This window comes from Pinus tabuliformis, chromosome 8 (assembly GCF_031772625.1).
Source record: "Pinus tabuliformis cultivar Carrire ecotype Pingquan chromosome 8, CPIR1, whole genome shotgun sequence".
NCBI classification, from domain to species: domain Eukaryota; kingdom Viridiplantae; phylum Streptophyta; class Pinopsida; order Pinales; family Pinaceae; genus Pinus; species Pinus tabuliformis.
In genome coordinates this window covers 1273147627-1273163119 of record NC_142294.1, presented here as the reverse complement: position 1 = coordinate 1273163119, position 15493 = coordinate 1273147627, and the positions used below count along the sequence as shown (strand labels likewise).

Here is a 15493-nt window from a genome sequence, read left to right as displayed (position 1 = left end):
ATGCATTACTATTAAATATGTTCAATACAATGTATGGATCCACACATTGTTATTTTGGACACAACTCCTCTGCATCCCCCACTTTTACCTCACAAAAAGAAAAATAGTCTTAGTATCCAAGACACATTGTTGAAGGGCTACATGCACGAAGTGCGGAGGTTGCAATAAGAGCTATGTGTGAAGATAAGCAAATTTGACTCCACTTCCGCACTTCGTACAAAGAAAACGTTGATTGTGCTTCTACAATGTAGCGTTAGTATCTAATATCAAATGAAGTCTCATTTTAACTAATAAATTATGTTCAATACAGTGTATAAATCCGGGCAATGTACGAATGGACACCTCCGCATTTCGTACAATGTATCAAAAAATCTTGGTGTTTCGTTATAATTCTAAGAGGGAAGCCAAAGTTGTGTAATGAAACTTTGACTATGACGAAATCAAATTTAACTTTAACATCACATTGTCACTTATATAAATTTTCTTATAAAATTATGCATAGGTGCAGAACAAGTAACGTTAACACATTGTGCGGAGATTGGGAACATTGTGTAGAGTGCTTGAAGATTATGTGGATCCTTAATATAGTTGCATGTTCTATTTGATATATGCAAAACTGTTGGATATAGCAGATTCAAATGACACGAGGCAAGTTTTGGAGTGAAAATACTCTTTTTGGTTTTCTAGAAACATAATTAATATGCATATGCATAATCAATTAATACTAACCACTTATTGTTAGTTTTTAGTATAATAAATACTAGATATGTTTTCCTCGCACGGGAAGTAGTTTTGAAAAAATGTTCAAGAAATGTTAACTCAAGGCTATTAAAAATTTTACATTTGCTATTGCTTATCAAAAATAAAACAATGGTGCTCTTATTCATAAGTTTATGCAATATTAAATGAACTGCCTCTTTTGTGTGAAAGAATGGTTATGCAGGATAATCAATAGAAACATTGTTCTATAATGTTTCATATGTTTGTATACATTTCCGTGTGCCTTTCTATATACAATATTACATGTTATCGAGTACATAAAAGATATAGGAAAAAAATTAAAATTGTATAACATGATAATAATAATCAAATGAGATGAAATCAATTTAAAACTCTTTTTCATTTAAGCCTTATAGATTTCGCTGTGCACAGGAGCAATTGCATAGAGCTATGAATATGTGTGGGCTGAAGGATGTGCAAAGTACGAGGTATGTGCGGGAGAACTGGAATGCAGAGGGAATTTTACTCTATAGACGCAAGCTTAATTTGACTAAGAACAAAAACTTCAATTCGAAATGTAATGGGCAAAACTAAAAAAGAGCAGGTGGGGGGAGTTTTTCCGATTAGTGCTCTGACACTAACAACAAGAAAACTATTGCTATTGTGTTTATCTTTTATTATTTTACAGATTTCGTTCTGCGAAACGAAATATGTGTAGAGGACAAAGTATGTGCGGGGAAAACACGCCTCTTAGCAAAGTTATCATTATGTACCATTTCCTCTAACTGTATCTATTATAATTTTCTTCATTTTCTCATATTTCACATTAAATTAATATTTCAAAGCTACCATCGCATATTTCTTCCCAGTTTTGCTTGTACAACCTTTCTGGCGTAGTACTCCCACAACGCTTCTCTTTCCTCTGCATATCACAAAACTAGCAAAATTAAACAAAATAGCAATGTAACATTGACAAGTTTGATTTTGCCATGTACCTCTAATTTTACTCGATTTCTAGAGACAATAAACCAGTATTAAGGTCCATATAATCTTTAAGCATTTCACATAAGGTAACATGACAATTGTAACCACTAATTTTGGTTATGTTATTTGTAAAAGCATTCACCAAGTGTTCATCATGCAATTTCTTTAGCATACACATTACAAATGCATGTTACATCACTTTTCAAACAAGTTGGCTACAAATAAATTCCTTGTCTGAGTTGTACGGTGTTATTTTGGTAGTTGCATGTCATGAGGAATTATCACTGCAAACTCATTTTGAACAAATGTGCAAAACGTGTAGTGTTTTTATCAAGTAAACAATGCATTGTTTCTTTTATATGCAAGTACTTGGAATGTTTATACAGTATACAATGTAGTTTTGTAGCAATGAGGTACAAAGTTCAAATACTAGATAATGTGATAGTGCTAAACATGCTTACACAAGATATGTTATTGTCATATAGTTCTTCCGTTTGAATTACTTCAGTGCTATGAAATTGGAACATCTTCTTTTTCTTATTTCTATATATTTGATATAAATCATATTATCAAAACAACGAAAATGAACACAAGCATAACATATACCATTAAAGGCAATGGTAACTTTGTTAAGAGATGTGTTTTTCTTCAATTTATTGTCATTTAATTATCTTTACATTATACAACCTAGTATTTTTTTTTGGTTATATTCTTAATATACTAATTTTTCAATTTTCATGAAACATATGACACTTAGAGATTCAAATCCACAACAACAATTACAAGGAATAAAATACTTTGAACATTTCTATAAAACATTTGTATTCACTAAAACTAAAATCTATTTAGAATTTATGTATATCAATAATGACTTTGTGTTCTCTGAATTTTTTTTCACTAGTGAGTTATTACTTAGTATCAATTATAATGTCCTTTTAAACAATGATTTCAATGTATTATTTGTGAACAAACAAGATATCGAGTTCAAATGATGTCATAGTAGAGATAAATGAGGGCGTAGAGATAACAATGAGCAGTACTATAGAAACATATATCGCACTAGACAAAATGAAATGAATAGAAACCAATGAGGAAACAAAAGCAAATAAATAGTTCTGTGCAAGTTTAGTTAACTGTATATCAAATTTCTATTTTTTGTTTGTGTTCTTTTTGTTTAAATTAATTTCAATTCAATGCTCATGATTAGGTAAAAAGTAATCGATTTTATGCCATTATTGATTGAAGATATCAATAACAATATAACCGGAAACATTTTTCATGGCGTTGTATTGGTTATATATCAAACATTTTTTAACAAAGCAAACAAGACAAAAGCAATACTCACATGCAGATTTAACAAACAAGAAAGTGGAAATGACGATAACATTGCTTGTGTCAACACAATTTATTGAACAACATGACACGTTGGTGTTTCCATTAGAGATATAAAAATAATTCCAAACCATAAATACGACAGTGGTGATTGTGAAAAACTATTTATCTAAATAGTTGTAGCAATGAAATTTTTTTTGTCATGTTTGTGCATAACACTGAATCTTTCCAAATATGATGATTGCAAACCTGTCGCGTAATGAAGATCCATTTCCAGTTGGCACAATCAATGCTATTGCAATTTCGGTAACACACACATCAATGCAATATGCACTAGAAATAAAAAAAATGACAATTCAAAATAGGACAAGGCAATAGTGAGCTTTGATTTATTTGAATGTTTCATTATTACAAAGTTATTGTCTATCAATTATACAATCTTCATGTATTGTTTTACAAAGGCTACATATGTAACATGTTCAAGTACACGATACATTTGTTTCGACATGTCTTTCAATTCAAAGACAAATGCAAGAAAACGTTTTTCGATTGATCTTGCTAAAAAATATAGTTAGAAAACAAGAAAGATTTTTCCAAACTTCACAATTGATGTTCATATGTCCATTGAAAACAAAAGAGAGTCGAAAATATAAGAAACCTACTTTATTCATTGAGCGGAATATGCACGATAAACTTTATTATATTGTTTATATAAACATAGATAAAGAAAAAAGATAAAAATATATTTAATTTCATGTTACTAGGCCTCTTTTCTCTATATCAATTTTACAGTACTTCCAAGGACACCTAACAACAGCTAGTGCATATACGAATCCATTTGAGATTGTATGTGCGAAATGCAGTAGTCCAATTACAAGTACTATAACTGGATAAAACTATGCTTTATTACACTTCCTGCAAGCAAGACTCTCGCTTCGTTTATTTCCACTAGTTAAACTGTATCATACATGCAAATGGCAGGACTGAAATATATTGTGTTCTAAGAGGCATTGAACTGGAAAAAAATATTACGGAAACTAGGTAAAGTTTCCTATAAGCAATACTGCATAGACAAATCAGATGTCACTGACATGTTGTCCAATTTCGAGACACGCAAATGACTCATTCTTCACAAGAGGACTTCAGTCTCCAAACTTGACGAGGAACTCAACCTCTTCTTCATTGTAAACTTATCATGTCAAAAATGAAAGTAATATGTCATCATGACATTCCAATGAACTCGCTCCATCAAAGTGTGCTCTCTTCAAATATATTAATGACAGTGATCCCACTCATTTCAATTTTGACCTTTATGTGCAAAGAATAGACTCCAACATTTTGGGTTGGGCATCCATTTTTCTAAACATGTCATTCACAAAATAGGTCATGTCCTTAATCACTCACATCACCCAAATACCCTATCATCATCAACCAACAATATTAGCAACAAGGCATCTTCCAAAGCCCTTAGTCATGTAAGAATTTTCCAGAGCAGTGCAAGGTTCATGACAACAAATTGAAGCTTCAAACAATACTTTGCTTCTTAAAACTATACAAAAATGCAACATCTGAAAAAAGGCTTCAATCATACTTCAAATGCTCTCGACAAAGGTGTATGGATCACATATCTCCCTTAGCTGGCTTCTTTACTGAACTAAGACATCTTGGGTTTGTTTTCCCAAGCCTCTAAGCTTCTTTTTCATTATCCTTTGAGGTCTTTTGACCTCCTACCCACAACCTTCCTTCACCAATTTTTTCCACAACACAGGGATTATGCGGTCCTCATTTCTCCTTTTTCCTGAGGCCTTTCACCCCTCTTGCACTTAGAGTTGAATCCATCAGTCTATGGCTAGGGCTAAGGCTATTTGGCCATGATCTAAGGCATTTGATCTCAAATAGAATGAGAAGGGCTAATGACAGAACACAACCTAGAGGAACAAGACAATTTCTTCAAGGTTGCTCTTTCACCATAGCTTTGATACCATGTTGATTTTTCAAGACCTTCTAATTTGATAATTACTTCTAATGATTTCTTAATTTAATTCTTCTTGTGTTCACATTTATCATCAAGTAATTACACAGAATATGTCAACAATAGAAACAATAATGACAATAAATTCATAAAGAGACAACCAAACATGAGAGAAAATTTTATCCTAGGAAAACCTTCTTCTAAGGGAAAACCCAACAACATTTTCTTAGATAAATTGTCCAATTCAACAAGAGATACAATCTAATTTTTCCAGTCAAATAAAGTCAAACTACCCAATAAACATGCCTACATTAAGCCTGGTCAAACTTAGAAATTTCAGCCTCCAATTTCAGCCTCATGCACCTTCCTCAAAATTCAAACCACTGTCCAGAAAGATACACAAAAAACTTTGGTTTTCTCACTTTGGTTTTCTCCCACACATGTGAAGTCAAACAAAGTCAAAACAAAGATAAGATGCTTGGACTAGCCTGGTCAAACTTCAAATTGTTTCTCTCCTTTCTCCTCCGCATAGATGAACAAAAGATATGATACTTGAGTGATGCAAATTAATGTCCAATGAAAGAGGTTGAATGGCCTTTATATAGTCATCAAATGATCCTGAATTGGTATGTCTACATGCTGGACCGGCTTGACCTTTTGGAGGAGTCGACTTGACATTTGGAGGCAAAATAAATTTAATTTTAAATTTTCTTCTTTTCATTTTCTTTTTAGGACCGACTTGAACACCAATTGTAGCTACAAAATTCAACATAAACAACTATCATGCACCTATTTCTTATTTTCTCATTTGTTAAGATTAGATATCAATTTGGTAAAAGCATTTTTACCCCATGGTGTATTGGTAAAGACATTGTTAATGCTTGCGATAAATGGAAGGGTTCAAATTATTTCCACTGACATGTGAAAGTGGGACTCTTATTCCCAAAGAGTGTTGATTTTCCATACAATGATTATATACTACACACACATAGAAAGAGCCATACTAATCCCAAAACTATTATATGTCAAGGATCAAAACCTAAAAGTATGATTAATAGATTTGAGGTTAATGATCTATGTACACTAGCATAGTCAAACAAAGATGTGAATAAAGTTGCCTCCACTCAAGTTGTAGAGGAACCCCCACATACACAAAGACATGAAGCAAAGAAAATTCCCGCTATCTGAAACATACAAGACCTCACCTCACTATATGTTTGTTGAGTTGTATGCTTGCAATAATCCATGAACTTGTAACAATGAAGAACTATCCCTGTATCTAAATCTAAGTAACAAAATATATCGACATCAGTGCATCCTAGACACGAAACTCTAACATCAATTATCTAGACCATTGGTCTCGTTTAAAGCATACATTGCTAAAAACACCCCATGAGAATGGAACTCCAAAATAATAGTTGAACAATTTGCAATGTCACCCATGCTTGTTTTCATCCCCATAACTAATATTGAAACATGCCTTACAATCTCAAGCAGGCTTGAATTTTGACATATACACATGAAATAATGAAGAACCATCCCCATCTCTAAATCTAAGTAACAAAATATATTGACATCAGTGGATCCTAGATACCAAACTCTAACATCAATTATCTAGACCATTGATGTAGTTTGAAGTATACATTGCTAAAAACACCCCATAAGAATGGAACTCCGAAATAATGGTTGAACAATTTGCAATGATCTGCATGCCTGTTTTTATCCCCATAACTAATATTGAAACAGGCCTTACAATATGCAGGGTAGTCTCAAGCAAAGCCTGAATTTTGACATCCCACAAAATGTTTTTTCAGTGTTGGAACATATTTGACAACAATAATTAAATATTAGAATGTAAAAAAATGCATCTCATTAAAACTTCAAAACATAAATTTCATTGTGATATATATATACATATATTCTATGGGAATGATTCTTTGCTCTACATTTATTTCAGTTATGTTGGGTCTAGGGAAGTTGTGAATACTAAGTGGTTTATCACCAACCCTCCAAGGATGGAGTAATATCCGATTCTGATAGCTTCCTTGGTTGCATGGTATGATTGCCAATAAGCAGATTGGAGTTTTTCACAGCAGCCTGTACTGACTGACAATTACTGTATCGGTTTTTAAAACATTCAACTTCTTTAACACCAGTCACCACAATGGAGAGATTTTGAGCTTGCACTTTGAAAAATTGAAAGGGGTTTTGGGATTTTGTCATATTAAATATGTTTCCCAAATCAAAGGTTCAAATCCAAGCAGATGCCAAATCCCAAGTGTTACCTATATGTCACCATTGGAGAAAAGTAAGGGGAAGATTGCAATGGAGCTTTTTACAGCAATGCAGTGACAAAAACCACTAAAACCTTCAAAGTTCTGTTTACAGGAGGAAAGGGCATTGACCTATTCCAAATTTTTGGTGCATAATAAGATATGTTTCAATTCCTAATTGCAATTGCCAAGAATAATTTGCATTTGCATATTTATTTGAAAAGTGATGGGCTTGTCTCTGTACTTTTTCCCCTTCTAAAACATAGGCTGTTCTGAACATTGATCAAATCTCAAAGTAAAATGACAGAAGATTAGAAAGCTCTAGAAGCTTCAAGCTTTGTATAATATGATTTTTTTAAGATGGTAAATAAAATATTATCTTCCCTTTGTTGCATATGTAAACAGTTCTTTTTATTTCTTTTCTAAAGAAACTCTCTCTTACACTTAAATAATAGAAATATTTTCTCTAATAAGAATATAGTAAAAGGATATTTTACCTATTTCCAATAGATAAAGTAACCAATTTTAAATCTACCCTACAGTGGTTGCTAAATTAGACTGGACTAATTTTTTTAGTTTCATCCCCATAACCTCACCCTCAGCCATGAAAAATGTGATACGGTCCCATTAGCTATTGAGCTCCTTCAAGTGCTTGCTGGTTGATTTCTGCCACCAAAATAATAGAATTATAAGAATACAAGTTCTGATTTTTTTTTTTTTAATTAATTGTATATGGATGTTAGTTTGCATTTCATGGTATTTTTGCTAGTGAACTATGCAAAGCAGAAAAGATGGATTTGTCAACATTTATTACAGCTGAAATTGACAAGATTTTGTTTCCTATCATGGATAGGCAGTGGATTTTACATATTGATAAATTAACATATAACAAAAAATGGCATTCTATAGTTTTGCATAAGATGTGAAATGAAGAGCATTCAAAACAGTTAACCATCATCAAATTTTCATTTTACAAGCAAGGTGAAACTGAAATTCCAGGCCTGGTCCCAAGGCATGTTGCTAAAATTATAATCAGATATGGAAACAAATGACATTCACAAATAGGAAACCAAAATGATGAAGTGATTTGTTGGGCATCTCTTTCTGATAGAGTTCAAAAGGTCCAGCACTAGATATGTTGTAAGCCTACAAGACTCTTACATTACTATACACATACATTTTATTCTGTAAAACCATGGTGATGTCCATAGATCATCATGAATTTTCAACAAATACACAAAAGCAAAGGCAGCTTTCATAAAGAGAGTAAAATGATAAAATTAAATGTGGCCTCTTAACAAAATGAATAATCATTCATCTATGTATAATCAGTAAATGATTCAAGGTTCTTGCACATTATACATAGTTCAATAAAAAATAAACCTGTTTGGCATGTGTGGAACATGGAACAAATTGTACACAAAATATAAACGATAACATCTGAGAAACCCTTGTTAATGGATCCAACAATGGATCATCACAGAGGACTCCTTTACTCTAAGGATAATATACTAGGGGCAAGTGGCCGTTTTTCCTTAGAAACAAGAACTCATTTGTGGAGTTTCTTTTGTAGCCAAATTACCCACAATTTTATAAACATCAATTTGGTTTACGACTGAAGTATACCGAAAAGAATACAACTTGTCATCCCACTTTAAGAGGATTCGATTACATTACCTTGACCACCATGTATTCGGTAATACTTCCATATATGTAATCACGTCAATTTAATGTGCAGGTAGGATCTGCAAAGAAATCAGCTAGGTACCCACAAATCACTGAAATACTCTTTGTTGGCCTCCTAATTGGTGCAAAAAGGTTCACAGCTAAAGAACCCGTTTGACATTCTTTCCAGAAAGATGTTGATATCATTAGCTTGTAGGTTGAAACTCCTGATTTCCGTGTATGATATTCAAGAAAAGTTTTCAAATTTCAAAACCATCAAAACCATAATTCTTTAGACGACAAAAATGCACAGTATATTAATTAAAACCTACGCGTATCCGTTGTTTGATTGAACATTTTATGAATCTGTTATATAATAGATTGGATAGACATTGAAAAGTGTCAGATAAATGCAATAATAAAGGCATGGAACAAACAAGCAAATGAATTGTGCTACCTGTATATATATCCAGCAGCAGCCAGTAGTTTTCAAAACTAGTACAGATATCATTACTTGCTGAGCATGCATGTATCTCGCCATCAACCTCAACAGAGACTAGATCTATAAGACTTGCCCAGTGATGTGTAATTATCTTGTCACAGGCTTGCATAAAGATAAGAGCATGTGTGACAAGGAACGTAAACTACGTGGATTCAAAGTTCCATCTTGACATGAGCAACTTGATAATATTCTGTCTCAAAGGCCTCAAAATATATTATCAATGGCACGACTCCTTCAGAATAAGTTATCCCCTGCTCCACATAGAAGTTGCTTATTATGAACAGAAGCACGTAGAATTAAAGAGACAAAAATCTATACAAAGCAATTCACCTTCTGTAGAAACTGTATTATTTTATCTTCCATTGACCACATGCACAAATGTAAATAAGGAAAATGAAAGAATGTGTATTAAAATGACAAAAAGCTAACAAATATTTCATACCCAGTCCTTCCAAAGTGATCTCACTGACTGGTCCTGGACCACCAGTTAGACGGACTTTACCTGAATGTAATTATCAATATTATAAAATTATAATCCAACCAACAATTCAGTAAAAGAAATATCGGCATAAAATCACATGTGCACTCGAGCATATATAATTGATAAATTTCCCCATGTCCATAATATACTTATGCACATACCATATCAACAAAAACCAAGGGATTGAAGTTGATAAATGGCATTTCGGTTTATAAAATCTGGTGTTTTTTCCATTTTCCTTTCCTTGAGGTGCAGTTGATATTTTGATAAAAAATATGACAAATTATACATATAAATCAAATTTGTGGATGCAAGGTCACGCCAATAGTTTGAGCATTTTTACTAAAAGAAATCAGTTGAATCTTCTAGAACAATACTTTTGTAATGTACATTTTCAAAAGGATGATTATATGGTCATACAAAGGAAAAAGATAATTCCATGCCATGTACAAAGGAAGAAAATAAATGCGAGGAAAAAGATAACAGCATACTATACAAAGTTCAAACAAAAAGGCATGAAAAAAAATCATGTGCCTGAGTTTATGTTGGCAATTAAAACATGAAATAAAATAACAATGTGGAACATGTTTGTAAACAATAAATGAGATGACTGGTAAAAGTAACTCATGCAGAAATCACATTGTAGATATTGGCTTTTCCCTATACAATATATAAACGATACTTTAAATCGAAAGGGATTTAACACAGTTAATATTGGCAACAAGCAAAAACTGAGTGAGAAAGAAAGCGTGTACTATTATCATTTATGAGACGTATCATGTGACCTCTGTGCATTGGTTATCTAAGACAACAATCTGATTTGAAATGTTATTTTGGTTGCCAACACAAATCATTCTGTTTTTCCGCATAATTTACAAAGCCATCCCAATTTACCCTCTATTGATTAATAATCTTTTTACAAAAAATCAATATTTGTTCCCAAAGTTGAGAAAACAAGGGAACGAGATTAAACAAATAAGTAACACAAGAAATCAAATGAATATAAGGTGGGAAAATCCAGTATCACTAAACTAGATATGGAGATGCCATAAGTATACTATGATCTCATATCATCAGTACGCATGTTATACTCCCATGGAAGCGGTAAATAACTAAATGAGTGAGTTCCCATCCTAGAATCTAATCTTCAAACAAACCTTCCTTGCTAGAAGAAATCACTCCATGGCTTGCAGTAAGTGGTTTAAGAGTATTACTTCATACTAGATTTGATTGGAAATAGCTGGGAAAATCGGGTACTTATCACTGAATTAGATAGAGAATTGTCAACAGCATACTATGTTCTACTCCCGTGGATGTGGTATGTAACCAAGTGAATGTCTTCCTATCCTACAATCTAATCTTCAAACAAATCTTCCTTGATGACAAAAACTGTTTCCTGTCTTGCAGTAAGACGTTTATTGGCATCACTTCATACAAGAGAATCAGCAAACCACATGCCACTAAAAGAAACACATTGACACAATGGATAGCTGATAATTAGACTTTGAAAAAACATCAAAAGCATTGGAGATTTAAACTTTTAAGGATTTGAAATAGTCAATATCTGTACTCCGGAGCATTTCAGCTTCTTTGGAGAAAGAGGTAAGCTGTCATATAAAATCTCACTTGCTTTTGGTGAAACTAAATCCCAAATTTCAAAAATGGTAATCAAAATGAAAATATCCCCCCCTGAAATGACGAGAGCTTTAAAACATTCTTCAGAAAATTATGAATTGTATTTGAATGTCACAAGCAAAATTGATCATAGAGCATACTGAAGCAGTGTTACTCTGCCTGATTTTATTTTTTAATACGTATTCAATTGTTTGTGCTAGGTCAAAACTAGAATAAGCACAGTTAATAAAGCAGATTAATTTTTCATTGACAGATATTGTAATAATTATTAATGCTATGAACCGCAAAAGCATCAGAAAATTTCCCTTCCAAGGTGACCATTCCAAACAGTTACTTTTGTAATACAACACCTGCTGCAAACTGTATTACAAATACAGAGAATTAAAGTGTCGTTGGGTAAGCAGACATACACCAACTTGAAATCAGACAGAAAATGAAGAAAACAACTAATTTATTGATGTCGAAGAAGAGAACAGGGTATAGAAATTTTAGACTTGAGAAAATTAATAAAACTCCAAAAATTTCACCTCTTTCCTAGAGGTTTCCCAGATCGTAACCCTGTGAGTTTTCATCCTTCATGCTGTTACAAAATATAAATAAACAGCAGGAACAGTGAACAATATTTCACCCCTTAACAACGTCAGTCCACTCGGCAATGCAAGAAAAAGGATACTAAAGAGTGCCAACAAGTTTCTGCCTTCTAGAGCAATCTTCTCATGAATAAAGCAGATCTGAAACTCACTTTATGGTAGCTGTAAATACAGCAGCATATCTACCCTATATTCTTCACTATTAATGTTAAATCACTTAACAATTTCAGCCTTAACTTATGTCAAATCAGCAAGACATACAAGCACTGGAAATTACAAAACCACGAAGAAATAGATGGCTGAAAATCAAATCTGCAAAAGAAAAAATTTTGGACAGCTAACAACTTCATATATATGTATAGAGATGAAGTTCATGTACATATCATAGCCTCATCCCAAGGCTAGTCAAATCCCCTAGCTCCCTTTAACCCTAACAAGGGAAAACCAAGAAAACCCTAACTCACACCAAAGAGCTTCAACAAACAACACAGAAAAGTGCCCTCTGAGGCAAGATACCTCCTCTTCTTTTCTTCAGCAAGTACAACCTAGGGATTCAACACAAAACGCTAATATTCAAGTCCCCAAAGGATGAAATAATAACCCTAGTATTCAAGATGTTCCAAAAGCACCAAGAAACCCTAGTGACTCCAAGTAGAGAGATAAAGTGTAAATGAAGATGCACAAGAGAGAGGAAGACTAGTGCACTCCTACTCACATATCTAACACAAGATAATTGACAAGAATGAGAATGATGAAAGGACTCTCTCCTTCCTCTATATATATGAGAGGTGAGGCAAACAAAACATAAGATGACCTAAACACAAGCAACCTAGAAAGCCACAAGTAGGCTCACATATGTGGAGCACTTCAATTGTACACAAGTCAAGCTCCTAGGTGATGTCATACATAAACAAGGCTCCAATGCAAGGGCACTCATGAGTCATAAGATGTGTCCAATACTCCTCTAAGCCTCCTAGGACTCCAACATTCATCTTAAACCATGTGCTACATGAACATTCCACTACCCCTACATGAACATTGTTGCAAGCCAAGGATCTCCATGTCAACTGCATCCAAGCCACCCTTTGTTGTCTAAGGCTGAACACCCTCCTCTTGAATGTGAAATGTTCATCCTCTGATACAAGGCATTCTCCAAAAAGCAACCTCCTCCATGTGGCCAACATATGGAATGTCACCAAGTTGTCTAAAGATGTCCAATGTCCTAAGGAAGAATGTGATTCAAGCACACAGTTGAGGTCAAGTAACCAAAAGCTCCTCCAATGCAAGGCATTCTCCAAGAAAGAAACTTCCTCCATGTCGCCGACATGTAGAAAGTCACCAAGTTGTTTAAAGGTCTCCAACACCCTAAGGAAGAATGCCATTCAAGTACAACTAAATAACAGCTAAGCCAGCCATATCTAATGTGCAAACCCATCAAAAACTATCTATGGTCTAATAATACACATCCTAACCCAAATCTCATGAAGCACCCCAAACATGGCATAAACACTTTCAATGTAACCCAAAAACTAATGCTCTCTCTTTATGAGGAAATTGTTTTCACAGAAACCTATCAACTCTCTTTGCAACTCTACCAAACCCATTGTTGTCGCAGAAAGTGTCTAGGCACTGCAACAACGCTTAGAGTAAGGGTTGTCACTCTAATCCTTTCTCACTCTGTTTAGACTCTCTCCTAGACAAGTCAAGGGGGGTGGTCCCTAAGGTGAATGGATGAAGATAGTCTGTGGTCAATTAAGATGGATAGACTAAAATAAGACATAACCACAAGATAAAAAAGATTATAGACTAGTGCCTTTATATTGAATTAACCATAGACTAAATAAAAATAAGTTATCCAGAAAAATTTATAAATGTGGCAAAGTGACGATCATGAATTAAATGTCAACGCCCAAAACCTTATCACGCAAGATATTCTAGCAATTAAATCCTATGAAGAATTACGAAATTGAAATGCTAGGCAATTATTCTAGATTTAAAATGATTTTCATTAATAACCCAGATCTAGAATAATTTATCAGGCAATATAATTTTTAAAACATTAATCGCACTTGCTAATAGAGAAATCAATACCACAAAAATTAAAATTTTACACTTAACCCCAATGACACCAAGGAACTTTAAATTTGAATGTTAATTATCCCTTAGGCAATTAATTTAATGTGGTAAAATGAAAAAATTAATTTTTTTAATGTGACAAAAGTAAAACAAATCAAAAGGGTTAATAAATTGAAATTTTAATGGGCCATATGCCACATTAAAAATTTTAATGTGAAAGCGCAAATCCTCTTTTAATTTAATTCTATTAGGAATTTTAAAGTCACATAAATAAAAAATAATAATTTTTAAATTTTTTTATGCTTTTAAATGTTTTTGAATATTGTTTAAATGCTTCTAAAAAAAGGAGAAAAAATAATCAAAATAAAACAAACCTAGGATTAAAAAGTAAAAATGAATCGAATTTGAAAATAAAAAAATAAAAATAAAAAATCTAAGTCAAAGTCATATAAAAAATGAAATGTAATAAAAACAAAAACAAAAAGCAACCAAATAAAAAAAATCGAATTATTAATAAACCTAAACCTAAGCTAACATAAGAAACACAAACAAAAATAAAATCCAATGCTAACCCAAACCTAAAGCATAATATACAAAAATAAAAAAATAAAATCGAATTTTTGAGTGTTTGTGCAAGTCTGGGCTTGGACGGCGGCGGAAAGGGGAGCTCGAGGGCAGAAGGTGATAGCGGCAAAGTGCAGGTGATGGAGACTGCGGGCTGCAATGGACGCAAAGAGAGGCTACAGATGGAGGAGAAGGATGGTAGCAGGAGGAAAACGAAGAGAGCAGCAGAAGCCGCAGGTTGGATTGCGTTATAGGCAGTGTTTGGCAGAGGAGCACGTATATGGAGATGCAGGTTTCGATGGTAGCAAGAGGGATGAGGAAGAAGAATGTTGTGGACGCAGTTTTTTGGATGCAGGTTTTGTAGGTTTGAGGAAGAGAGCTGCAAAGAGGAAGAGCGGAGAGGGGAGCAAGCTTAGCGTAGCTGCGGATGAAGCAAACTCAATGAGGGTTTGCTGGAGATGAAGGGATAGGTAGGCAACAATAAAAAGCGCAGCAGAAAGAAAGGAATAAACCCAAATACGCAGGCAAAGGAATCAAAATTTTTCCAAAAAGGAGAAAACACAGCAGTAGAAGAGAGAGGCTCAATACGGTAGCTAATAGGAGACAAATGGTAGCCAAAAAAACTAAGAAAATTTCCCAAAAATTTCTGATTAAAATGATATATTCTTCTGCTTAAAATTTCCTTTCACAAAACTTATG

At 33.4% G+C, this 15493-nt stretch overlaps 1 protein-coding gene across 1 annotated transcript in view; it reads right to left on the bottom strand.

The window, feature by feature from the left end:
• Positions 1–9562: 9562 nt before the first annotated feature.
• LOC149240034 (single-stranded DNA-binding protein, mitochondrial-like) overlaps positions 9563–15493 on the bottom strand; it is a 308565-nt gene continuing 302634 nt past the window's right edge. Inside the window, exons 6-7 of the mRNA XM_089373616.1 lie at positions 9891–9950; positions 9563–9699 (exon numbers count right to left, since the gene is read on the bottom strand). Of these exons, the coding sequence (XP_089229742.1) occupies positions 9683–9699; positions 9891–9950 (77 nt within the window). The 3' untranslated portion in view covers positions 9563–9682. The remainder of the gene's footprint in view (positions 9700–9890; positions 9951–15493) is intronic.